Raw genomic sequence first — 27707 nt, 5'->3', positions numbered from 1 at the left:
TTCTCTCACAAAATAGCGATCGACAAATGCCGCCTCGAGATCTTGAGAGAGAGGCCGAAACGACGTTGACGACTAGAGTGGATACATTTTGCTTTAGATTTCCTTGTGGTTCCCTTTCAAGGGTGCCATGAGTGGAAGTAAGCGTACGCAGTCAATGTAGAAAGTAACATATATATACAACATAATTTAGTGTCTTTCAATGCCTACAACATGAGCTGCTCGACCACAGAATTCATAACATACGACTACGGGTGGCATTCTCAACCGATCGCTTTCGCAAGATTTCGCGAGACTAACGACGGACGCGTCTGTGTCCCCGAGGATAACGTTTCTGGGCCACTTGCTCTCGGCATTGTTATCACAGAGCCCCGCTGCCGTGCTCCCCGTAGACTATAGAGGCTCACAATAGTGCGATAGAGGGACATTTGATGTCAGTGTCCGTGGCAGTGGCCAGGCACGACGGCCAGCATAAGAATGAAGTGTAATGCGCGAATTTGCTTAAGCTTCGTTCTTTCGGCTCCGTGTGACCTGCAGCGACTTCGATTCATGACTCTGACTTCGACACCATGGCCGTTTTACGCCCATCCATTCGAATCAGCTGGGGAGGTTCACAATGCTCTTTCATCCGAAGCAATAAACAGATAGCCACAAACGAGTTCGAAGCCGCAAGTACGAAGACAACAAAGGCACTACACATCATTGCCACGGCAGCTGAACAATCGTCGCAGTGCCAGCCACCACCAAATATTACAGGTACACGGCCGAAGGCCTCCAGAGCCGAATCTCGAAATCTAGCGAAAACATCTCTGAAAGTGATCGCTTGAGAAGACAACCCCAGATGCATGCACTTGAAATATAGTTTAACAACTACAGATACAATTCGCTGAGAGAGCCGATGGCACAATCAAAAACTTGCTTGCTTCCAGCCACCCTGTACCACGACATTTAGCACAATCGAGCGGACCTTTCGCCGCAGCAGCGACCTCGACGTGAAACACGACGCACACACAGACAACACCGATGATATATTTGTTGTTCGCACTGCTTGTTTTCGGGCCGACCAGCTCGCGCGTGGTACACGCGCACACAGTTTTGCGGCCGAAATTTGGAGCCGAGCACCGAGGGTCCGGAGAGTGTCCCTTTCACTGTTCCCGGAGACGGTGCGGCGGCAGTGATCACCAGACGGTGCACTTTTTGGTCGGATTCATGGGAGACCCAGGCGGGCAGTTGAACTCCTGGGCGAACTCGGGTGTGTTCGACATGGGACCAATGACCCTGCGGGAATGCAAGGCCACGCGGAGAGTTGAACGCTGGATACATTTTGCATATAGCTAGATACTTACATACTAGACACCTTTTGCACACTAGATTATCCTATCCAACCAAGGGCTCGGAGCGTTCGGCCATTTGCATGCGCACGAACGAGAACCTCCGTGCATTTGGGTCATCGTCTTTTGCGAACAGCGCTACTGGGGCTGAGGGCGAAAAGGCCCTAACGTTGCCATTATCACCATTCAGGAATACTTCCGCTACTCAGTGAATCCCACTAAGGATAGCGTTTTCCATGACAACTACTTAAATGTAGGAGACAATAATTAGGACATTTTGTTCGTTAAGAGCTTTAGTAACAAAGCTCATATTAATTATGCACACACAAATATCTGCGAGTAATGACAATTCTTAAATGATACGGAGTTAGCTCAGAAGGTGAATTTGTCTTTTTGTACCAGGGGAGTTTACCTCATAACAGGCTCCCCCTGGGAACAACAGTGCGTCACTTGGAGCAAATTATCCTCAAGCTTCATCATTTTTTTTATACCGTTATGAATGTTGAGCGCAGTTGCTGTCCTTTTGTCTACGCTTTACTACAGAGATAAAGAAACAGTAGCCACAGGAACTGACCATATATATATATATATATATATATATATATATATATATATATATATATATATATATATATATATATATATATATATATATATATATATATATATATATATATATATCCCTAAATCACATGCTCCCACCCATGCAACGTTATCCCTGGTGACCTATTCTCACCTACATGGCGTGCTATAACGACTATGTGGATACTATTACGTGTTAGAGTGCCTATTTTAATTATTGCTTCTATGCAAAGTATCAGTGCTTCATGACGCACAAGGCGGCGGCACGTGGATCAATTGCAGTGCACATCACGATTTATGTGTGAGGTGCCTGCGCACGCACCTTTAGTTTCTTGTTTCCTGCGCCAGTAATTCTGTGTATGCCATCTCAAGCTAGAGCACAACCATGCACTTTTACTCACAAGTTTCACCCTTCCATCATAACGCTTTTCAAGTAACAGTGCTTAGTTAACTTCTTCCAATGCCCTATGTGTAAATAATCAATTTAAATGACTTCCTGTTTCCCACCAGTGTTTTATAACATACACTAATCCAGCTATGCACGCGAGTGTTGTTTCTGCATCATGCACAAACTTGCTTTGTGGAGTATGTAACAAAACTGGACGACGGTGGCTGTGTAAAATATTTAATGCTCAGCACACCACGTTCCTTATACTTGTGTCAAACGCTATGTAGTGTAGCGGTTCTCACCTGTAAGACGGTGGGCTGTGTGATCCAGACATGATCCTAAGCTTCATTGCCTCTGGTCGGTACTTTCCGCACCACACCTGAAACACAAGAGCATGCATACGAAGTTCCCTGGAAGATTCACAATTGAGAAAATTGAGACCAAAAGTTGCGAGTCAGCGCTGTAGTTTGTCACTTCTCTTGCGTCCGCGTAGTCGTGCGTTGTGTTGAAATATGTTCCAATACTGTCACCAGCTGGTCCAGCTTTCAGTGCTTCTACAGTATCCTGTTCGATCTGAGTGTGGTAAATCGCAACCAAGAAATTGCTACGTCTTTACAAGAGTCAAGTGGCTCACTCTGTCTAAAAATGTAGTGTTGGTATGGAAAACTTCGGGTAAATAATGAAGCAGGACATAAACAAGTTTTTTCTATGTAGACCTTTTTTTTCGACATTACTTCATTTCAAGCATGAACCAGTTGTAGCCCATTATTCTTTTCTGCCAAATCATCATGTCTAGTTCAAAAACTATAGGGCCAAGTTGTTAATAATTTATATTTGTGATGGATTATCAATGGTTGTTTTTTATTCGAGCAAATTCGTGAGCTCGGGCGTTTCTGAAAACGAAATCAGTGTTTGAACACCGTGACTTCCTTTAGCACATCGATCACTAACTTTTCTCCCCGATTCAATGTCAAACTTGCGACCCAATTCCGCGCCATGTTTAGTCGCCTCGGGAAGCACTCGTGTGTGATGCACGAAGAGGCTTTTCATTGGTTTCCCAAAGCTGCTATACGACACGTGGCGTAAGAATAAGAAAATCACACTCAGAACAGAAATTATTTAGTCTTCCAGCAAAATAAATGAACGACTAAAAGTATCATGTTCAGGACTACATTTACACCATGGTCTATAGGTAAACTAAAAAGAAAAAGGAAAGGCTGACATTCAGGTTGGTAGGAGATATTATATACAGCAAAACCTCGGAGATACGATCACGGCTCGTGAAAATTTCAAGGTGATGCGAATTTCCCTGTGGTCCCAGCCAATTTAAAGCCCATTAGACAGCAGTATAATGGAGTACGGTTGTTGTGAACAGACTTTCAGTCCACGATGTTTCATACGATCGTACATTGTCGCGCAGGTATGAACAGCCGCTGCCCGCGTTAGACGCGGATTACGCGGCAATCACGGGCAGACATGCGCCGTAGCCTCCGAGATGGTGCGCGCAATCTTCGAGGCCTTACTGCGCCTTCATGCGTGTGCCTTTCTCTTTAGATTACAGATGGCGAGGACGTCGCGATTGTTGAAATTCGAAGTATTTCTTAGCAAACTTCGGCGATTTTGAGCGAATATATTTATCTAGCCACTCACGTTTGGGTGCTCTCATGGTCACACCCTTAGCTTGGCGCCAACCAAAATTAGCATGGGAGGGTAAGATAGTTTGACAAGTATGACGCGCTGGTCAAGACATGCACAATGTCACAATGCCGTCGCGTACGTCGTCAAACACTCCCCACGATACATTGGCATGTAATCACGGGCGGGTATGTTGATTGATTGATTTGTGGGGTTTAACGTCCCAAAACCACCATTTGATTATGAGAGACGCCGTAGTGGAGGACTCCGGAAATTTTGACCACCTGGGGTTCTTTAACGTGCACCCAAATCTGAGTACACGGGCCTACAACATTTCCGCCTCCATCGGAAATGCAGCCGCCGCAGCCGGGAATCGAACCCGCGACCTGCGGGTCAGCAGCCGAGTACCTTAGCCACTAGACCACCGCGGCGGCGCACGGGCGGGTATGTGCCGCTGTTGTACGGGTATACGCCATAGGCGATTAACACTCAGTAACTTGTCTACCCAGGAACAACGAGAAAACACATGCGCAATTTTAATGCACGAGCGTTAAGGAATACTCAACATCGTTAGTGTCAACCCGACGAATGTAAAGAATAAATGTCAGGGTCCCAGCTGGAATTGAATCCAAGCATTCTGGGTGGCAATGAAACATTTTACCACAAAGCTATGCCAGGTCTCGGAACTACTTTTCAAATATATATACGCTAATCTTCATGAAACGTCAATAGTGGATGCAGTACGTGCTGTTAAAAAAAAAAAACATTACATATGTACTCCTTTGATATAGCCGTCACATCGGGTTAACGTCAATTATGGTTAGTTGCCATGCGCTGAAGTTGATTTATGTAGCAGTGTCCAGGGCCAGTATCTTCGCGAGAATCAGCGCTCCATATCAGCTTCTGGTGTAGCTAATACGCATGTTTCAGTGTGCATCGTTGCGCAAGTGCAAACAACTGGTTATATGAACATTTGCAACTCTTCCACACATTTCTGTGCGTGCAACATTTGTACGTATATTTAGCGTTATTTCATAACATGTTGCTCAATAAAAACTTGCGACGCGGTCACCTTCCCTCTGCATGCTTCACATAACGTCGATTCCCAGGTATATGTGATCTGCCAATTTTTTTTTTCTCCCACGCTCCGACGCGTGCTGCTGAGTATGGGGTTGCGTCGTTGAACTATGCTTACACGCTCGTGCCACGTCGACGCAAGTTATTGCAGTCCGGCAAGTTATGCAATGTGAACGAGGACTAAAAGAAGACGATCTCGGCGAAAGAGTTAGGCCTCGCAAGGCCAACATGCACGATCACCTACCGGACGCGCATTACCTGCCAACTCTCTGATTTACACGGGAGCCTCCCAAATTTCCAGCAAACATATAGATCTCCCGAACATTCCCAAGACCACCACTATAAGCAAAAAATTAAAAAAAAAACGCAGGGTTGTTATAATTTTCTGGCGTTCTATCTGTCGCGTACAATACGCTCCTTAAGTTACTTTGTCCGCATCACTTTCATTATGCGGAAAAACGTACTAATATTGGGAAGGGGCTATTAGCTGCCACAAGTCACATTACATATGGTTCATTATTTACACACGCACACATAAATATTCACGACTACAATTATCATTGTTAACATCTAATAACTTTACTGGTAATCATTAGAAGCTGTTCATGACGTTACTGCGGTTCTGAGAAACAACAAGTGATAATCTATGCCAGCTTTCTTTTGATGCATACTAACTTTCCGTATTTCCGGTGACCCCGCGAGATCTGCATTACCGAGATATTACTGTACTTACGCAAGGTTCGAAAGTACGCGCCATCGTAGCCGTATGTATGCGCTGCGCCGAGCGTACTCACATTTGCAGCACTGATCCAGAATAGTTGCTGAGGTGTGTATTTTAGACCCGGAAGACCCGCCTCCGGACCATTCTCTTTCACCCAGCGTTGATAGGCCTGCGTACAAAGAAAGGTCACGTCACTGTGCTGTAGTGACTTTCTCGAAATACTTTTTCTTGGTGCGACAAGAAAACACAAGTTAAGAGACGAGACCTGTCTTCTCTCTTGTGTTGGCTGTATGCTCTAGAATTGTATTTTAGTAGAATTCAGCGAAGAAAAGGGGGATGAAGAAATAACTACAGAAACACAGCACTGTGTTTGTGAAGTTCTTCTTTCCTGTTTTTTTTTTCTTTTTGCGCCATATTCTGCTATAATGCTGAGCCAATTGACTCGCCAAACAAGCCGCTCTTTTAAATATGTGTCATGAATACGCACCATCAAGCCCGCTATTGCATTGTGCTGATGCGATATGACGTATAAGCGCACTTGTGTGCACGTAATAGCCAAATTTAACACAAGAACACTGCATTGACGAAAATATTAACTATATTATCATATTAAACATATTAGCCGTGCTATCCGCTCTTTTTCAACTTATTCGCTCGTGTTGATAACGGAATCTCGTCTATAATAGTCAGTGTCCCGATAAGAAACTACGGGATCCGTTAAATCTACAAACTTGGTGTGCCAACGGTTCAGCGATACAAGAAATTGCCGCGATAGAATAAACGAAGTCCTCGTGTGTGCATTAAAGAAAAACTACTTGAACAATGTAGAGTTTTAAAAACAAGCATCACGGGAGAACCCAGCGGAGATGCGCTTGCCCCGATGCGAATTATCTACATGACCCACAGCTCTCCGAAAGGCTTGATCTATCAATATTTACGTAAACAGTCGAGCTTGTAGACACCACAAGTTACGTTAGTTATTTTCCGTTAGATGGAGGGGTTACCAGATTTCACAAGCACGTGCATGGACGTTAGCAGAAAATCAATCTTAGGAAGCCAATCATTGCTGGTGCCTTAGGTGCAGAAGAGTGCAGACAATTCTATTATAATAAAACAAAATCTTCTCTCATGTTTGAAATGCTCATGGGATCATTTTTCTTGTATGAGCGCGAAGAACAGGAGAGCCGATTTCATACCGCAAAAAACGAAGGTAAATTTCAACCCTGAAAGAACATCTTTTCAAATCATCTTTCTGATCGAAAAACACACGAGCAGCTTTTTTTTTTCTTTCCTAACACACAGGTCTGCAGCGCCAAATTCAATCAAAATCACGCCTTTTCGCAAACTGGAATGATGCCCACTCCGGCACGGGAAATCCAGGGAAGTGCGCCAGCTGCGGGATTTTGCTCGCGAAATGAACTAGCTACTCTCGCTCCTGGCATCCTGCCTCTTTCGGCTCAGGTGAAAAGAAAGCATTGCGCGGCGCATATTGCAGAGAGGCGAAAGAGAAGGCCGTTGCTTCTTTCTTGGCGAGTTCCGAGACGACCAGATTGGCAGTCTGCGCTGATCACTTGCAGTGTGCCGCGATACGCGTCCAATGCAAAGAACTAAATGCTAGAAAACGTAAGATGAGTGAACAAACAGGCTGGTGTGATGAAAGATAGCGATCTATACCAGCTTTATTTACAGTTCGCTACAGGGAAAATGCTGCGAAGCATCCATGCTTTTTTAATAAAAAGTCACAGCTTTGCCGCACAAGCAAAGCAATGAACGCGATAGCAACAATTTGAAAGTCACGCGCACAATGGAAAGCAGATCGAGACGTGCCCAGCGTTTCTCACGCACAAATTACGCACGAAACGTACTCACAGGTACAATCTCATTTGTCATTTTGCTGAGTCTGAAAAGCGCGCGCTTTTCATGAACGGAGACTGCAATGATTGCAGTGACCTTTGTGCACCTGGTAACTACAGCAGAATCGTTCCATGTAAAGCCCGAGGCCAGCCAAAGCGTACAATCCTCCCCTCCTCGCCACCGCGAGATAAGGGCGCGCGAGGGAGCGTCACTCCTCTTCTCTAAGCCGGGCAAAATACGCGTAGGAGATTAGAGCGGGCGCCGCTGCGCGATGTGGCGACGTGCGCTTATTGTGCCATCTTTCTGGTAATGTCGAAAACACAGCAGCGGTAAGTTGTAGATATAAATAACTTCCCTATAAACTGTGAAGAAAATTCCTCATGCCGGCTTTGTGGTTAACGTCAAGCTTCCACGACGCAGAGGTCCCACGTTTGATTCCGTGCGCCAAAGTACTTTTTAATGGATTTTTTCTTTCTTGCAATTTCATGTATATATATATATATATATATATATATATATATATATATATATATATATATATATATATATATATATATATATATATATATATATACGTAGACATATACGGTGCATGACAGACGCTGACACCAACGCTAGCGGCAAAATCCAGCCGAGATTGTCCACATAATTGCTGTCGCAATAAAAAAAAATGGGGGATTCTTCAGCTACGCCTCTAAGTGTTCAACGCGATATCCTGTCTCCAGTGAGTGCCGAGTTCAAAATGGCTTGTGTCAATAAAGCTTTCGCATATGGCTGCAATCTATGTAATGGGTAGTATGGTTTAAACCACAGGCAATACACAGTTAGCAATAATCTGCAAGGTGGCTTTTCTGTAAGGTTTGTTTTACAACTGAGCACTCTCGTTCAAGGCCGGTTTTCTAGGTCATTGTGTTGTACTCGCGTGCCATCATTAGAATTCGGGAAGGTGACATTTTGTTGTACTCGTGCGCGCGCGTGCCTTCGCTGCACAATGAGCGAGAAAAGCAGTCTGTGAACGAGAGTTTTCGGTTGAAAAACAAGCCTTACAGAAAAGCTGACTTGCAGATTATTGCAAACTGCCCATGGTGCGCATGAAATATTTTCGAACTTGCTATGCACCCACTGCGTGTCCTTAAGAGAAAAAGCGCAGTAACGTGAGCGCCTTTTGTAGTGGGTGGCCCGCTTTAAACCCTGAAGTCATGATAATCACATGTTCTGACGTTCGATCGCAATGTACGCTTGTACCACGCATTATTACTGCGATTTTACGAGTTACACTGTGAAGGATGTATACAAGACGCATGCGTTTGTGCAAGTTACTTTCACTGCATTTACACGCAGATGCATGGCTCTGTGGTAAAACACCCCCTTGTCACCCGAACGACCCGGGTTCAATTCCCACCGAGACCCAGAATTATTTATTTCATTTGCGCCTTCCTCAATTTTTCTGTCACACAAAGATGTTCTTTTGCTCACAACCAACGACGTTGAAACCAGAAATTCCGCGAAACGCGCTCTTTAACGCTATCGCGCTATTATCTGGGGTTCCACGTCCCAAACCCACGATATCTTAAAGAGAGATAAAGTAGAGAGAAGGGGGGGGGGGGAGCTCCCAAGTTTGACTGTGTGGTGTTCTTTAATGTGAACTGACATCGTACAGTACATGGGCCTCTGACATTAAAGCTCCATCATAATGTCACCACTGCAGCCATAATAGAACCCGCGACCTTGAGGTCAGCAGCCGAAGGCCAGTTAGCTTGCATGCGGTGGACCATGCAGCAAGCTTGCTTCGTAACATATTAGCAATTTTTTGCCGATAATAAAATGCGATAAAAATAAAGAAAAACATTTAACTCCTGTGAAAAAGAAATAAAATTGACTTTATGAGTTTATTGTTTCATCACTGACTGAGGCAAAATTTCGCACTACGCTCAAGCGACAGACACGCGATCTTCTAAGAATTGAACGGGGCAAGCTGTTGACGTCAGTCTGCAGGCGAAGTAACTGCTTGCGCTCAAAGCGCCGCGCTGCAATGTATATAAACAAAGATAGGGACTTATTACTACAGTGGAGCACTGTTCCTTAAGTATCTTGTTGTAACTAGCCACAACGCAAGCTTCATTCGAGCAAGCTCCACTAAAGGTGTGAGGTTAATTTTAACGCTGTTCGTAATTAACTCATGGATCAGTAAATGAGTGCATAGCGCAAGACACTAGCTGGAAAACGTGTGAATCTGTTCTCTGTGCTGCTCGGGCACTTATTTTGCCATGATGTTTTTTTTTCTTACGAAGCCTGTTCGAAAAACACTGTGCCAGTCATCTTTTAATTTTTAATTTTTATCCACAAAGCCTGCAGACACTGATTCATTATATTGATTATATAGCGTGATGAGTGATACAGATTAGTTCAAGTGCCCACCTTAAATGCCTCCTTGATGCCTCCATTGTCCGCAATGTTCTCGCCTTGCGTGTTGACGCCGTTCACCTGAAAGAAACAGTGCAGCCAGTTGGTTTCCCACGACGGCGTTTAGGTGTAATACTATAACGCGAAAAGGCCAAAAAGACAGGAAGCAGTGCAATCAGCAATTGCGGAATGGGCATTGTAAAAAAAATGGCTTGAGCTGCTATAGCATAAGATAGGAATTAGCATAAGAAAGGCACAAGGCCTGACCTTCATGGTACCCTTGGCGACGGTGTAGTTTCCGTACTGATCAATGATGCACTGCGCCCTCTCGCGAAACCGCTGATCCGTCTCGTGCTCCCACCAGTTCACGTTGTTGCCGTCTTTGTCGAACTGGCGCCCTGCATCAAAAAAGGCATGACATTACGGCTAGTCGGCAAACAAAGGAAGTGGGTATTTTGTACGCGAAAGTAAGAGATGCGCAGGCTCGGCGCATTCGCTTGCACACGGGTACGAAAATAAATTTTCACCCTCTCCCTAAAACGGGAAGCTCACGTTCTGGCATTTAATGTCTCATCACACTAAGCGGCGTTGCATATCGGCAATCCCCGTCGGCGACGAGTGATGCAGAAGATCATGATCACGTGGTCATATGACGTCATCATTAGGTCGAAATTCCCAAAGCTTGTTGACTCACTGGGACGTTGCGGTGGCCTCAAATAACGCACGATGTCCCATGGTGACGTCATCATGACATTATTGCTTGGTTAAATGTGGGCCGATCCCGGAGGCAGTGCCACACAATGTGAGTGGCAGAAAGCTTGCAATCCTGGAGTCGTTGCATAAACAACATCACATATTGATGCTGTACCAAATATTATAGTACTTGGGACAGCTTATTGTTCTCCCATAGTAGAGTACTCTAATTTATCGAACATTTGTTCTAAACACAGCTGTAGAAAGCTTTTGGAAGAGGGCGCGGGAGGTTAAATACATCGACTTAAAAAAAATAAGAATAATGAAGGAGAATAAGACTAAGGGGGACAGGCTCAGCTGGATCGACCGAAGCGGATGCCTAACCAATAGCGAGTTTATTTTTTTCTTTTTCGTGCTGTGCGTGTCTTCTGTGCGCATGGAAATGCATACGCTTTGGATAGGAATCAAACTTGTGACCTTGTGGTTGGCCACACAACACAATTTCATACAAAACACGTGTGCAATACATATAAAAACAATACCAGAAAAAAAACCTTAGTTTGAACATAGCACGAATGACAACAAAAAAGGGTGAACGGCAACGTGAACGAAATACATAATATGAACAAGACGACACTAAAACTTCTACAGCTTGGTGAATGCGGTCGACTTCATATTGACTCGCACAGAATCGCCTCGCTGCGTTGACATTCCTTTCGTTAGGATTCCTAATATTTTCAAAGCAGATAAATTTTGCTTTCGTGATTCTGAAAATTGTGCGATGACAATACTGGTTTTTCGGGGAGTTCATAAAGGCAGCACGAGATGTCAGACCGGCGATAGCTTTACACTGTGCGCATGAGTATACAGAGCGCGATATCAACACGGGTACGTGGTTTAGCAGCATACAAGAGGTTGTACGCGCATTTCTACGTTTGCTTCACAGAGCCACCGGGGTCGGTGCAGTTCAAAACTGGGAACACGAAGTTATATTGAGGCGAACCGAAAAATAATGAGAACTCATAGCGTTCCCGAGGGCACATTATGATGCTCCGTGTCACACGATGGAAAAGAGAAACGCGGAGTTACCTGAACATTCGGGCTGGACTGCGTCTGCGTATAACCTAATTACCGAGCTGGTTCATTACATACGAAGTGGCAAATGTTTATGAGCCGATATTCAAACTAAGCAAGTAGCTCTCAAATTAAATTGTTCTTTCCAGCCTTGAATGATCAGAAAATAAGAAACCTCGTGGTTAAAAATATAAGAATATTGTGGTTTTATTTCTTCAGTAACATTACAGAAAGATGGCAAGGGCAAAAGGCACTGAGGCTTGACAGAGTTTCTGCTTCGTTGATTTGGTGCAGCGAACAGATAGTTTGTGTGATAAAGACATGCGGTACCTTACCATCTTATGTTATAACACAATAAAACAACATATGGCATAAAGCACTAACATATAAACAAAAGTTGACTACCTCGTTAATTAAGCAATGGTTTTTCTCATCCCCATATCCCGATACTAAACCTCGAAAATATGTTCGTATATGGAACAGCTTCCACGACTTCGCTATTTGCGACCATTACTTCAAGGTAGCCATTGCTCTTGACACCACTTACAATCTCGCACCACTTACGTAACTGCCATAATAACTGTCAGGAACCTTCTACTGGCCTCTTTACATCAGTGATAAAAAAAAAACGAGTAGTGCTTCTGCTGCACATTCTCGTGCTTTCTTTTTCGTCTTCACGTCTGCATACACACAAGAACACGGGGATGACTGCAATTACGCATGCTCACTAGGAATGGTTCTGGCGCTATGTTAAATCAGTTGCAAATGGCCTGGAAGAGTTATTTTTCGGTTATCAGTTGTGCTTGACAGAGAGAATTGATTGCCTAAGTGTCAATACATGCGCTGGAGTATGAACGTTGTACCGTTATGAACAATGTCATTTCAACGACTTCGTTTACAAATGCTCTGCAAGAATAGCAGATTACACGAACAAACCGTATCAAACACCTGTAAAGCGGAACATTTCACTAAAATACAAAAAAACAATAATTTTCTCTATATAGGTAAAAATGAAAATAACTATGTTTACTCACCTCTGTCATCAAAACCATGCGTTATTTCGTGTCCTATGACGAACCCAATCGCACCGTAGTTCATGTAGCTGTAAAAAAGAAAGGCAGCGGAGGCCACGTTGTATAGACAATGCAAGCATGTATATTGTAGCCAGGCTGTACGAAACGACAGTCGTATGAACTTTAGCCCTCATGAGATTTGCCAGCGATTCTTTAGGTCTGCAAACAAAGCAGCACGTCAACTTTGTATGCCGCCCCACCACGGTGGTCAAGTGGCTATGGTACTCGGCTGCTGACCCGCAGGTCGCGGGATTGAATCCCGGCTGCGGCGGCTGCATTTCCGATGGAGGCGGAAATGTTGTAGGCCCGTGCGCTCAGATTTAGGTGCACGTTAAAGAAACCTAGGTGGTCGAAACCTCCGGAGCTCTCCACTACGGCATCTCTCATAATCACATCGTGGTTTTGGGACTTTAAGCCCCAGATATCATTCTATATAATGGTACCCCCCCCCGCCCTCAAAAAAAAAAAAAGAAGTCTCGATACGCATCTGCTGCTCAACCATTGTCAATAGGACCAGCTATTGAGCTAGTGTGTGTTGCGTTATGACCAAACTGATTTAGCATCAGAAAAAACAGATACAAAACACGAGCCAGGAAGTACATGGCTTCATCGACGTCTCTTTTCCTGCATCTGTATCGACAGAAAAAAAAGACTAAGCTTGCATGATGACGCGCAACAAACAGCGAAAATGGACAATTCCGAAGCCTACTATACAGTGTGGTTGCTTAGGTTGTTCCTAGCCGGTCGCTAGGTGACTGATAGTTTCTACATTGATTTTAAGCACGCAGAGGCTCGACTTAAACGACAGTCACAAAGATGACACGGGCCGTAAGTCGCATGCGTGGACCTTCCACCACTTCGGAGTCTTGCAGCCGCCGTTGCCTTTGCCGTTGTTTAGTACTCCCTCATTGTACGTACTCGGTGCCTTCGGATCACCGCCTTCGCTTCGCAGCCATTTGTTGGGCGAACTTTAGTTGCCTTTACTTTTATTGAACCAGTGGTGAATAGTCGTATTTACTAAATATCTGTAGCGAATACCGGGTAATGATAATGATAGATTTTAGATTCGAGGCATCCTTGTGACTCATGTGTGTAACGCCATAAGTACATCCGTACGAACGCGCCGCAACGCATTCCCCTCGCCGCAGGCGTTGGAGCGATGCCAAGTACATCAAGTCGCAGCTGCGCGCTGACGTAACGCTTCCCTCGCAGGTGCGTGCTGATGTCACTCTCCCTCTCACCTGCAGCACGCTTGCCACAGCTACCGCAGATGCCGGCTCCTCCGCCCGCTCGCAATACACTTCTCTCTCACTTCACCGCCCGCAACGCTCGACCCCACGTCGAGTGGAAACACTCTTTCGGCTCGTTTAACTACTATAAAACTTACACAAAATCTAACTCACCTCTCGTGTCTGCGCTTCAAACAAACGTTTACTCGAAAAAACGCTACACCGAGTTTTGCTTCACAACGTTCTTCCAGTACCCGCGTCGACGACCGTTTCAAGCAGTTCAACGCCGTGCGCACCACCACTGCTGCTTCACATCCTATCAGGGTTCCCTTCGGGGAGATGGTCCATATTTTTTTTTGTACAGGGGTAAACAAGGAACGATTTGCTGAAAGCTTGGCTGTTAAAAATAAGAGAGAAGTACGGATGCAGCTACAATTATCTGCACGAAAGTGCCGACCACAAAAACACGGCATCCAGTTGTGACTTATTACTAAAGACCAAGGCGTTGCAGCAGAACGCGAAAGATGCCCATCAATTCAAGGACGACACCCTTGTGAACAAGGGCTGAATCCACGACACATTTCAATCTAAAATGCCTTTATTCAATAGCTGACAGTATTCACCGCTGTTTTATTACTCTTACGAATAACATTACCTTTAAGGGTATTTCATGCATAGGAGGTTACATTCGTATTCACAAGTAAATAACATAAATGTGTGTCTAAATTGAGCTCTCTTTTCATCATTGATACAAAAGAAGGTCCCACCATCGCAAAACTGTCAAAACTGCATATCCGCCACTGTGTTATACAGCACGTTACATCCCAAATTTTGGACGTGTTCACGGATTTGTTGTGAACTTTTTTACAGCTGGCATCGAAATGTCGCTGTACGCGTAACGATATTCGTATGTTTTGCCGCGACTTGAGCTTCCCGCCATTTGTTCGCCTCTGAAGTGTCAAACGCGTTGACTCGTTTCGCTGCTCAGAAACGAATGCAGCGAGAATAGAACAAAACGGGGAGAGGAGGGGGAAGAACGCGGTGCCAACAATTCGACATGTGTACTTGTCACACTGACGTATGCCTTCCGAAAATGTCGTCCCGGGACTAAGGACCCCGTCTTTGTTCTATTCTGGTTGCGGCGAGTGCCTTTGAGCCGTGCTTAGAGTCTTCAAACATACCCCGAGCAAAACACAATATTTACACGTATGCGAGGCCCGTATTGTCCTGGTTGGTAGAAAAAAAAAACAATAAGCAGCTGCGCAAAACGGGCCGCAGCGTCGTTGAAAAACAACCACCGCGTTTCTCCTTCCTGCTTTTCCTTCCTGGTGACGAGCATTCGAGCACCAAGTGCAATAGAGGCTCACGCGCATGGATAAGTGCGCAGTATAATACACTTCGCTTTAAACATCAATTTGTGCGTGAAATTCAAAAACATCGAACAATTATGTGCATATGAGAAACAATTGCTAATACCAGCAAGATACGTGTAGCTATTCCCAGAAGTAACCATCACGAAATATCGCGTGTCACTAATGGTACACAATTCAGAAACTTCAGCTGCGGCATTTCATTACGGCTGTTTGTTCGAAAATTCCGTGTTTCCATTCACAAAAGCTCTAAGGCTGGAATTGTGCACAAAAAGAGATTGATGGACATGCCACTAACGAAAGCAGTTGACCGATGCTAAGTGCAAATGCAGAAGACATTTCCTGGTACCAGTAACGGATACGAGTACAAACACTTATATTTTGCGAAAGCTATGACACACCAAAATGTGTCATCATAACGGAAATACAGATTTGTTATCAACTTTGCACTTCGGCCCCTAATATCTCGGATTTCATTCGCATATACTAATGTGGTGTAACGAGCTGACCAGGACGGGGCTCAATAAGGTGACAGAAATACCTCGATGCTGACCACAAGCGGCATGATCAAGGATTAAACATATCGTTCTGAGTACAGCGTTCATGTGACAACCTTGACCAGCTTTCGCACCTTTTACATGTTAAATAATACTTATTTTGTGGTTTCGCTTTCAAACACCACGGTATGGTTATGAAAGACCGCCTATGTGGAAGGCTCCCAAAATTTCGGCCATCAGGGTTCCTTAACGAACACACATTTAAGTACCAGGGCCTCTAGTATTTCACCTCCATCAAAATGCGGTCGTCGCAGTCAGGTTTCATAATAATTGTTGGTGTTTAAATCCCGAAGACCATATAATTATGAGAGACGCCGTAGTGGAGCGCTACAGAAATTTCGACTACCTGGGGTTCTAACATGCACCAAAATCTAAGCACACGGACCTCAAGACTTTCCGCCTCCATATAAAATGCGGCAGCCACGGCCGGGATTCCATCTGACGACCTGCGGGTCAGCAGCCGATGACCTTAGCCACTAGACTAAAGGGACGGATGTCGCGACCAGGTTTCGACCTCGCGACCTTCGGGTCAGAAGTCAAGCAGCATAATCAATTTGTGGGTCAGTGACATGTGGGCGGAAGGTCACGACGCACGTGTCTATGAGCTGTACTGGTTGAGACTTACTTTGGTCGATCCTTGGAGAAGAAGGCGCCCTGCAGGATGCCGGCTGGGAATTCTGCGCATGCGGGAAAAAGGCAGAAGAAACGATAGCTCGAGGTTTGTTTACGCATACCTATTTCGCCACACTAACGCTTATAATGTTTGGGGGAATTGGGAGTAAGCAGAGTGTGAAACTAACGACCACACGATTGCTGCCATCGTGTTTGAAAAAAACATGCACTGCATCACACTGCCGTTAACGCTCGCACTTTTTTTTCTTCAGATACGCCACTGCCGAAAGCGGTCTTGCGTTACGCAGTGATAGATTTATAACCGGCTAAGGAATACCTCTTTCACATGAGAGCTTACATTCAATGTTACATTTCAACTTCACAAAGGCAAGAAACTTCATTAGTTCCGTGGATTTTGTAGAGAAAAACGACTTCTGCGTTTCCGTGCACTCATACGGAAGGTCTCGAGCAGAATCTGTACCCCCTAAGACATGTTCCCACCTTTAAAAAAAGCAGACCCCCCCCCCCCCTCACACACACACACAACAACAAGTGTCAGCCCAAGTGTAGAGCAAAACTGGCAGCGCAATTTGTCCCCGCACTCTCTGCGCCGCGCCTGATTTTTTTTTTCCCGAGTATTCACTTCCACAGGATTTCACTAACACAGCTCCCTTGCATCGAGTTAGCCTTCAGCAGCAATTTAAAGATCTCTGCCGGCAGTGCCGGCGGCTGAGCCCATTTACACTACATAGCGATAGCCCCCGGAAGCAGGCCCCATAAATATAGAAAAAAGGCAAGCTTGCAGGCGCGTGCGTACGTTCAGAAAATCCTCTCCGCATACGATAGCGCAGCAGCGGAGAATAGTGCTAGGCTTGCGCGGACACTGTGCGTGCTCAGACTCACCGATGCAATTCTCCAGGCTGTTGTAGTACGCGTTGACCACGGCCACCTGAGCATGCTTCTTCCATCTGCAAAGAAGGCGTCGGCGATGAGCGAAGCGCCCACGTGCATGCGAGGTTAGCATGAAAGCGTAACTTGTCAAAACATTTAAGCGCCTGTTACAAAGCCCGAAGCAGCTACACGAAGTCCAAGTTGCATTCGCTCTGCGCTCACCCCACGTACTGTTTAACGATCACCAAAGAACAGCTCGAAATTCCACAAGTAATTCCACCTATTCCTCGCTGTTTACTCCGTCAACAAGTGGGCATATGTTAACAAAACAAAATGCATAGTCCTCCTATTATGAAAAATCAGAAGTGCACAGTTGTAAAAACACGATAGCGTTTTAGGCAGCTAATCGCAAGCTATAGCCGCGCACTGTTTTCACGAGGTTAGCCAACGGTCCTCTACAATGCCAGTCACCTTAGCGTTTGATTATCGAGGCTGTGTGCACGTATAAATTGCGCAAGTACTTACGAAAACAGGGGGAAGGCATAAAAGCAGCAGCGATTGCGGAATATGAGGTATCGCCGCACTTCTTGAGTGAATTGTGATATTTTGAAACAGCGAACGCAAGAAGATAGCAGCGAGCGCGAAGACTCTTTCCCCATTCGGGACATACAATCTTCACTCACTCCCCCTTGATGTGCGGCTTGCGCAGCTGGCCGAACGCGTAGTCGGTGGACCACTTGCGCAGGCGCATGATGTTCTCGAAGTAGTTGTCCGGCAGGAGCTGCACCTTGGCGTAGTGCTCCTCGACGAGCGCATCGTTGAGCAGCTCGTCCGGGTAGCCGATGTAGGGCCGGATGGCCTGCGCCTTGGCTCGCGCTCGTTGCCGCGTCTGCTCGTCCATCCAGTCGATGCCGTCCAGGATGGCGAGGAACTCGCGCACGATGAACTGCACCATGTCCAGGGCGGCGCCCTTGGCGTCCTCCTGGAAGAAGTGGCGCACGTACAGCGACGACAGCGCGATGCCCAGCGAGCCCGTGAGCGAGCCCATGCACTGCTCCCAGCGGGCCGTCTCGCGCGTCTTGCCCGTGAGCACGCCGTTGAACTCCTGCAGCCGCTCGCGCCACGGCTTGCCCAGGCTGGCGTACGACTGCAGCACCACGCGCCACACCATGTAGTTGGCCAGGGTGCGCGCTGGCGTCGTCTCCAGCAGGCCCTCGAAGCGCTGCACGAACGCGGGCACCACCACGTTGATCGGCTCGTCGTCCGCCACCGGGTCCAGCAGCAGCGAATTGAAGTAACGGTTCCAGTCGATCTGCACGCGCGCAACGGGTGTCCATTCACCGCTGTATTTATTTATTTATTTATTTATTTATTTATTTATTTATTTATTTATTTACTCGTTTATTTATTTATTACGTAAACCTGCATTCGATTCAGGAGCACTATAACAACGATGAATGGGGATACACACATTGTTGCTCATTTGCGAATTCAAGTACAATACAAAAACCCACAAAGCGAACAAGGCTGCATAAGCAGGAAAACTTGAGCAAAAGATCGCTTACGTTCTGTTATCATACATGTATTAAAATAAAGAATACCTGATCACGTAGGATCAGGAAAAGATAGCGCCATATATAGCTCATCACGTGCTCAGTTTCGTTTGTTTCCCAAATTACACCTTTGTTAGAATCGGAAGCCAGCTGAAAGTATGTGCGCGGATGCCCCATAGCGGTGGTGTAGTTTTAGGCAAGCTCGCGTGAAAGAAAGCTGACGTTGACGGCATTTATATCGGCGTTGTGTCTATATTCAGGCCTCAAAGGAAAAAGAAGCCCTATACAAGTCCCTGTACCACTTCATTGCGTATATAACGTGGGCATTATTCAATGAACCGAAAACAGCGCGTTCGCTATGCGATCGTTTTCAATAGGGCACGCCTATAGACACGTCTCCAACACGTAAACTGCTGCAGCCCCGGAGTAGCAACTATATATCATTGATAACAAAGTAAAAACTGAATCACAGTTCTTGCAAACGCGAGAAATTCTTTCAAAATTCTTTCAGCATTTTTAAGATTGTCGCCGTCATGTTGCCTGTACATAATGGGTTAGTAAGGCGCACTTAAGAGTACATGCCACTGATTCGAAGAAGCTTTGTAAGCCGAAACAGAGTCCCAGTTTTATTAAGCTCATTTTATGAAAGATAATAGAAACACTTACAATAAGCACAAAGGAGCTGAAGGTGCATGATTTCGTTAGTGCCGACGTTCCACCTTTAGAGAACGCACTGAAAGCAACTAACAGAGCGTGCTACCATAAAGCATCAAAATATCGTACATCTGCGGACTCTGTTTTTGTGAATTCTGTTGCGCCGTCGCAATGAAAGCCTATTGCAAAGGTTGTTTCTCCTGCCAGAGCTACTGTGTTAATTTCCTTTTTTGTCAGTGACATTGCAGCTCTGTCTTTTGTATACAACTTTTAACCACACACTCTGAAATCTCCCTGTACACGAGTTGAAGTACTATGAAGAAAAGGAGGGTGCTTTCGTCAAGAAATATATTCTTTAACGATCTGTTTCACTACAACGCGCGTGACTTATCATACAGACTATTTGTATACGACAAAAATGCTTTTGAAACGAAAAGAAAGCACATCTAGTTTGAGAGTCCAATCTCATATCGTGTCAAGTACATTTAGTTTCTGGTTTTATAGATTCGGCGCTTAAGGAACACAGCAAGATAATCTGAATTATTCAACAAGCTGCGTGACCCTCAGTCTTGCTGCTGCGAATACGAAACCGTCATCGATCTTGCTGCTGCGAATACGAAACCGTCGACTCGGGGTGCAGGCATTGCGAACCTCGCGTGGTGGAGATGTCTAGCACGATTAATCCGAAACAACAGAACGAAAAATCCATGCGAGTTTTCGGAAGTGCTAGTTTTCTGGTTGCGAGTGGCGTCTGCTGCAAGGTTTAGGCGAAGCTTTCCTACAAACTAGTTTTCAAATAAAAAAAAAAGCACCAAGATCTCCGAAGCAGCCTCGTATGCTTACTTTTGGTGCCAGCTTCTTCAGGTCACTCAGCGGCATCTTGTTGTACAGCTTGCTGATGTTGCGCCGTTCTTCGCGCGGTGTAGAGTACTGGAATGGAAAGAAACTTGAGCGCGCATACGACAAAGACGAAGCATTTGCTTGAAGCGTTTTTTTTTTTCAAGTTTATATTGAAAAGCGCGCGAAATTCCTATTTGATCCGACACAGTAATCCAGGAAGCTACAAAATATTTCTACGCGGCAGACTAGTCTTACTAGACGAGTTTTATTAAACTCGGCGCAGCCCTCCTGGTTTCACGCCAATACAAATTTTTAAAAAATGATATATACATACGAAAACAGCTGCGCATGCACGCTTGAACGAGCGAATACTACAGTTCGGTCAAGTGAACACTCTATGAAGCTACCACTTTTTCAGATATGCGCGTATCTGGCTTAATCATCTACGACAGTGCAATGTAGGTATGTGTGTGTGACCTGAAGCCCCAGTGCCAGAAACCATACAGCAATCCTCGCCTGCTGGCTGCGCAGGGTGATTGTACACTTCCCAAAAGGAATTATTCCTACGTTCTCTACACTGGCACGATCACTCGAATGGTGAACTGCACTGTATATGCAGAACGTGCCGATAAGCATACGCCATAGGGGAACATACTCTATAGAGAGTGGACATTCGAGACTTTTCGCGGCCCAGCAAGATAGGCTCTGACCAACCGCTAAATGGCACTCCCATGCTAGCTTTTACTCTTATGTCACGACATATAATAGCCGCCTTAGAAGATCAATGAAAACGTAATTTTGGCATCAATTTTTCGCAAAGAAGGAACTCTACTGATATGTGTAATTTTCTACATTCGCTCTACAACGTGTTCCGCAGAGGAGGTTTATTGCTTTACCACAAAAATCAGTGAAGTCCGACTAGAAAGTGATCTTGTCAGCATTTATTTTGGACAAAAGACACGCATTCTTGTATTTGATATGTGCTGTAGATGTATTCCTTTCGCGGAAGCATGGGTGTGTAGCCTAGTGGTAAAGACCCTCGCTTTCGGAGCATGAGAGTATGACTTGAAAACCCCGCATCGGAAAGAAAACGTTTTGTTATTTTATTTATGCAAAGGGCTTATTTTATTTATGCAAAAGCAGCGCAGTAGCTCGTCCGCAGGGCCCTACGGGAGTGTCCACTCTTTATGTAAGTATGCTTCTCTACGCATACGCCGTCAAGCTTTGAGGGACGTAAAGTACGCTTCTAGGCAGTTGCTGACAAAAAGCTGCACGTGTGCTCAAACACTATACACACGGCTGTGGACGATACATCATAGAAAAGCAAGAGTTACACTTTAGGATTATCGCGTTCGCGGCTACAAATGACGAAGATAATGCTATGTTCAACTCACGTTTGCAAGCGTGATCTCGAAAAGCAGCGCGTTCTTGAGCTCTTCCTCGGCGGCCGTTCGGTCCGTGGCGCCGAGCAGCATGGCGGCTTCCACCATGAGCTTCAGGTAAGCGGCCACCGCGCTGTCGTTCAGGCCCCGCAGCAGATACGTGCGGTCGGGTAGGCCCAGCGACGTCTGGTCCAGATCGATGATGTAGCGCGTGTTGTTGCGGAAGTCCGGGATGACCGACAGGTCGAGCAGGATGTCGTGGCTGTAGCCGAAGCTCCGGTACTGGATGAGCGCGTCCAGCCAGTGGAATCGCGTCGCGTTCCAGCCGGCGCCTTCGACAACGGGCCAGCCGCCCAGCTCGGTTAGGACCCGCTTCAGCGGAGTCTCGGCTATCGAGTCGATGACGGTCGTGTTCAGACACGACTGGTACATGTACTTCATCTTCTGCACGAACCGCGGCTCGGACCCCGGACGCACGGGTTCTTCAACGAGCACGCGCAGCTTGGCGTCCAGCTGGTCCTGGATGAGTGAGAACTGCGACAGCGACGACTTGTCCTCGGGTATGAGGTGCCTCTGCACCCAGCCGCCACAGGCGAACTGGTAAAAGTTCTCGCACGGGTCCACGCTTTGGTTCATGTTCTGCAGCAGCGCCGAGGCGGCCTGCACGCAGCCAGGCGACAGGCACAGCTTGGCGTCATCGCCTCCACCCATCAGCCGGTCGGCCTTCGAGGGCAGCGCCACGCCCTGCCGACCTGCGCACCGGACCGATCGGAGACGATTTGTGTTGGCGCTTCCTGATCGAACATTTCTGAATTGAAGGTATCACAAAAAAGATTATAAAGATCAAGCAGAAAGTGAGAAGATGTGGGCCGCTTTTTTAAATATGCCTCAACTCTCTTACTGACTGTGTTTTCGCATTCAAAGGAACGGTTATTTTACTGCTGCTAATACGGAAGAAAATGCATCTTTGCCCAGCTCGCCAGCAACTCTCATCACAACATTTCCTGGCTGCTTCACTTGAGTGAAATACTTGTAAGGGCAGTAGTCTAGCAGCTTCCTGTAGATTTACACGTAGGTAGTAATAATATCTGGGGTTTTACGTGCCAGGATGTGATTACGAGGCACGCCGTAGTGGAGGCTTCGATCATCTGGTGTTCTTTAATGTGCACAATACATGGGCGTTTAGCATTTCGCCGCCACCGAAACGTAACCACCGCGGTTGGGATCGAACCCGTAACCTTCGGGGTGCGCATCCAATCACCGCAACCACTACATCACAGCGGCGAACACCTGATTGTTGACACAACATTACAGCTACCAGAAAACAGAACGGCCACATGCGATTTTATTGGGTGAATCTACAGACAATTCATTGAGAGAGCGTATTATTTAAAACGATGTGAATCGGAAAATGGGTGCATTGGTTCATTGGCTTTGTCGTCTATACACCAACTTACACCCGCGTTAATCATTCACCACTTTCTTGTTCCCTAGCCGCATGCGGAGCAGTATATGTATGTACGTACATCGCGCACCTAAGCAGCACGCCTTCATGATCGATAATGACCTAGGCACAGTCAGCACGTATTTTTGTCAGTCGAGCTTAAATTCACATATTTCAACATTTGTGGCATTGTTTACAGGTAAACGTGAAGCAAAAGAGCATCTGATTGAATGCAATGTTCACAGAGAGGATATTAATCAGTCGATTAATAAGGTGAGCACTTTCGGTGCCTTATCGGCGTTGGCTGCAGACCTGTATAAAGATAAGCGAAAATCACGGTGCGATCCAGAATCAAACTTTCTGCGTGCTAGTCAAGTATTTCAGCACACAGCAATGCCAGAGCTTGAAACAGCTTTGAAAAAATACCCATAGAGTCAGTAATATCGAGAAAAGACTCACGTTATCAGCTGTAATGTTACATGATAGAAGCGTATAATTGCGCCAGGCGTCTCACCACATGAATCGCATAACGAGTGGGTGGTTAGAAGTAATGGGCTGGGACAAAATTCATTATGGTCAGCATAAACAGAGGCGTTTGTGCCACTAGAAAGAAGAGCAACATTCGAGAAAGTGTTCACAGAAGGAGCAAGGAACGTGAAACAGCTTTCGCCTTGATGTAAAGCTAAGGATCCCAGCAATCTTTGGGGGCGATGCTTTTTAGGGTGTGGGTCGTTCTCTACTCTGTAGGGTGGTGGTGGTGGTGGCGGTGGCGGTGGCGGCGGTGGTGGCGGCGGCGGTGGCGGTGGTGGCGGTGGCGGTGGCGGTGGCGGCGGCGGCGGCGGCGGCGGCGGTGGTAGTAGTGGTAGTGGTAGTGGTAGTGGTAGTATGTAGCCCACGGAGGAAGGAAAAAGGTAAGGAGAGGGCATGCCAAGCCGGCGCAGGGCGTAAAAAATGTGGCGGAAATGACATCATGGCGGCCATATTCAGTAGGCACAATGGCGGCGTTGTTATGGTTACGTGTTGCGCAGTGAAGCTGGTCTAGCAGTGAGCGGCCGCGGCTGGCGGCGGAATGTGTGCCTCCCCAGGTCTCGTGCTGAGCCGTGGCGGACAATATCTGTGCTCTGCGCCGCGTTATTAGTTACGCAGTGTTCGTCTGGCTGTTACAGTACTCTTAGCAACGTTTACAAATCTCTTTGTCCATCACGGGGTTTCAAGAGTGCGTAGAACAAGTGCATATCCATGTGTCGTGCGGCGGATGACGCGGATGAAGCAGTTAGTGTTCAGCGAAATGGCGTTGGGCACCATGACGAAGCTGCATGACGACGAACGCCTTGCAGGTCAGTGACGGTTGAGCAGTGCTCTTGCTTGTGACAACGGACGACGCTGTTGAGCCCAGCAAGACGACGTGAGGACCATGTGCACATACGCAGTTTCGTGTTGTGTGTGTACAGTAACAACTTGCATGTGCGTATTAAAACACCTTTTATGTTCCGCTTGGTACACTCTCCACCAGCATTGCATGTAATCTCAACGTAACAGCAACCACGTTCAACTGTCACTAGCACCGTGCTCAAAGTCACCACGGTCGCAGAATGCTGACGCAGGTGAGTTTCACGCGGAACACGGGCACAGTGGCAGGACGCTGCGTCAGTCGCGTGGCGGAATGCAACCGTAGAAGGCGCACGACCGATCGTGTTGTCTGTACAGTTGCTGAATTAATGACGTGAAAGCACTCGCCGTTGTCAGTGCATCTAGCGCGCGTTCTTTCGTAGTTGCTTCGTTGTCAGCGAGCTGTTACTCTTTGTTATTACCCGGACGAAGCGATTTCGCTGAAGGTGTCCCGCTGGCTCTGAGTGATGAGCCCAGTTCCATTAGTTTCGGATCGTCACGACACACGCGCTGCGCAGCCCACGTGCTTTCCGAGCCGGAGAGGGAGTCGCGCCTTCTGCTTCGCATTCATATGTAAACAAGAGAGGAGAATTTGCCTACTCAATATGGCCGACTTCCGGCTTCATCGCGGCTTCCCAACGAGTGACGTCAGGGCCTCTCCTTACCTTCTCCTTCCTCCGTGATGTAGCCACTTTTAGCTAGTTTTAAGAATTGTTCACTAGATGGCGTTGTGTATATGTTTTGGAACTAATATCACTAGACGGCGTTAGTGGTTTTGGTATAGTTGACGGACGGACGGACGGACGGACGGACAGACAGACAGACAGACAGACAGACAGACGGACGGACGGACGGACGGACGGACGGACGGACGGACGGACGGACGGACGGACAGATGGACAGACGGATGGACGCTTCACCCCACTCATCAGCATTCACTCCATGAATATGCTGTGAATTTGTTTTTTTGTTTTTTGACGAACCGTCTCCCACTTCCTTAAGTGATTTTCGACTAAATCTTCTAGCTTTACACTTCACCACTGAGCGTAAATGTTTTGCAGTCAAGCCAACTTCAACAAGCCGACAAACGGCGCTGACGGGGATGGAAAATTTTCTTACACGCACAGTGTACGTGCTGTCGCTATCGCTCCAAGAGCCGATTTTGTAGGTAAAGGGTTGTTTCGTCACAGTAATGAAGGGCGTTGACCACGTATTTAGATCAATGAGAACTCGTTCAATTCCTACCTCTGCTGCCGTCTTTCCGTCTCTGGTAAAAAAAGCGCGCTTCCGGCGTTAGAAAACAAACTGCTGGCTTTGCGAACCAACAAAACAATGAAACAATAGAGAAGCTTCATTTTCATCGTCATCTTCCTTCCCTGCATTCAGTGAAGGTCTCTCGCTGTGACCTTAGAGTAGTTTTAAACAACAATGGACGGCCACCGTCAGGGCAGCTGCGAAGGTTTAGTTGATTTAATCCAGCTTTTGCTCCACTGTGTCCTCTAGCTCTGCGATTTTGTGCTGTCTTACACCGCAGGCCTTGGTAACGACCGGAAGAACATATCAGGTGACCCCCCCGCCGTGCCTGCTGGTGCCGCCCGCAGCGCGACACACGACCCTGCCCCGGTCACCCGCAGGCCGGTCACGCGCTTGGTCAACGTGTCGCGTCGAATGACGTAACGCACCACCTCGAGGCGTTCCGCCGAGGTGTGCTAACAGCGCGCGCGTCGCACAGAGGAGCACGCGGAATCTCGTATAATGCCGGTGCTGAAAGAGAACAACAGTCGAGCTGGGACGCGCGAGACAAAGGCGTTTGTAGGCGTTGGATTGACGAAACATCGCAGACTTGACGCCGTGCTCCCGACAATTAGTGCGTACGACCCGCGCGAGGCACCGGTGCGGTAGTGAGACAATGGTGGCGGAGGCACCGGCAATTCGCGCGTCGTTGCCGCCGTCAACCGGGCGTTTTTTCGCCGTGCGCCGAAAGCGCGCCCTGCAGCGGATGCGGCGCGTCTCCGCGTTGTGTGCCCTCGTTGCTCGTGCGTGCAGAGAGAGCCGCAACGGAAGCGACGTGACGGCGGAAGGAGAGAAAGTGTTTCTTACGCTTCACTAACGCCTTCCGAAGCGCCACTGGCGAAAAGCAAAGGGGAAAGGGGCGACACGTCATATTAATTGTTCGTGGTTTACGTCCTCGTGACAGGCTGTAAATATGAGGGATGCCGCAGTGAAGGGCTCCGGAAATTTCGGCAACCTGGTGTTCCTTAACCTACAACTCCATCATACAAGCCTTTATACTATAGCGACCCGTGGACACTGAAGTGCGGCCGTAGAGACCAGGATTCGATTCCGCGACTCTCGGTTTAGTATTCGAGAGGGTGGTCCTGTTGGCACCTGTTTATTTTTTGTAATGCCCAATATGTTGAAAGTCAGCACTTCCTCCGTCCCGTCCATGGTTCACGCTGTTACTCGTTTTCTCTGGATATGCTAGCCTAACACTTGCAAGGGTGGACTGATGGTGACATTGGTAACGCTACATATTTTACTAACAGTGCAATCATCGACTTAGAAGACACACAAAGGTAAAAAAAAACGTACTCTTGCACCTCCATTCTCTCACTAAAAATAACGGTCATCGTTATGTGCACCAGCTTAGGTCCAGCTATTTCATCAAAAGACAAGCCGGCACTTCTGCGCCTAAAACATCGAGCGTCCTGCAAATTAAAACCCCACTTACGTATGCCACTGCGTTATGAATTGCACATTGAATGTGACAAACCCTACGAAATATTGGCGCTGTTGTCGATAAAAATGAGTTTTCTCTTATCATGCATTTATATCATCATTATCATCATCATCAGCCTGACTACGTCCACTGCAGGACAAAGGCCTCTCCCATGTTCCGCCAGTGCTTTTATATAACCACCTTCAAATAGCTTCTAAAGCCACTGCCTGCTTTCAATA

The 27707-nt window shown here is 46.7% G+C and overlaps 1 protein-coding gene across 6 annotated transcripts in view; it reads right to left on the bottom strand.

Moving 5' to 3' along the window:
- Positions 1-1006: 1006 nt before the first annotated feature.
- Positions 1007-27707, bottom strand: part of Nep2 (M13 family metallopeptidase neprilysin 2) — an 83741-nt gene continuing 57040 nt past the window's right edge. For all 6 annotated transcript variants that reach the window (XM_037433548.2, XM_037433549.2, XM_075888844.1 and 3 more), the window contains 11 exons: positions 21929-22668; positions 20538-20624; positions 18171-18799; positions 17500-17564; positions 16610-16661; positions 12790-12857; positions 10256-10386; positions 10004-10069; positions 5805-5900; positions 2601-2677; positions 1007-1275 (listed from right to left, as the gene is read on the bottom strand). In XM_037433548.2, coding sequence (XP_037289445.2) covers positions 1176-1275; positions 2601-2677; positions 5805-5900; positions 10004-10069; positions 10256-10386; positions 12790-12857; positions 16610-16661; positions 17500-17564; positions 18171-18799; positions 20538-20624; positions 21929-22668 — 2111 coding nt within the window. In that variant the 3' untranslated portion in view covers positions 1007-1175. The remainder of the gene's footprint in view (positions 1276-2600; positions 2678-5804; positions 5901-10003; positions 10070-10255; positions 10387-12789; positions 12858-16609; positions 16662-17499; positions 17565-18170; positions 18800-20537; positions 20625-21928; positions 22669-27707) is intronic.

This window comes from Rhipicephalus microplus, chromosome 3 (genome assembly GCF_043290135.1).
Source record: "Rhipicephalus microplus isolate Deutch F79 chromosome 3, USDA_Rmic, whole genome shotgun sequence".
Taxonomy (NCBI): Eukaryota; Metazoa; Arthropoda; class Arachnida; order Ixodida; family Ixodidae; genus Rhipicephalus; species Rhipicephalus microplus.
Note: the sequence above shows the minus strand (reverse complement) of the source record. Positions and strands in the feature narration are given on the sequence as shown.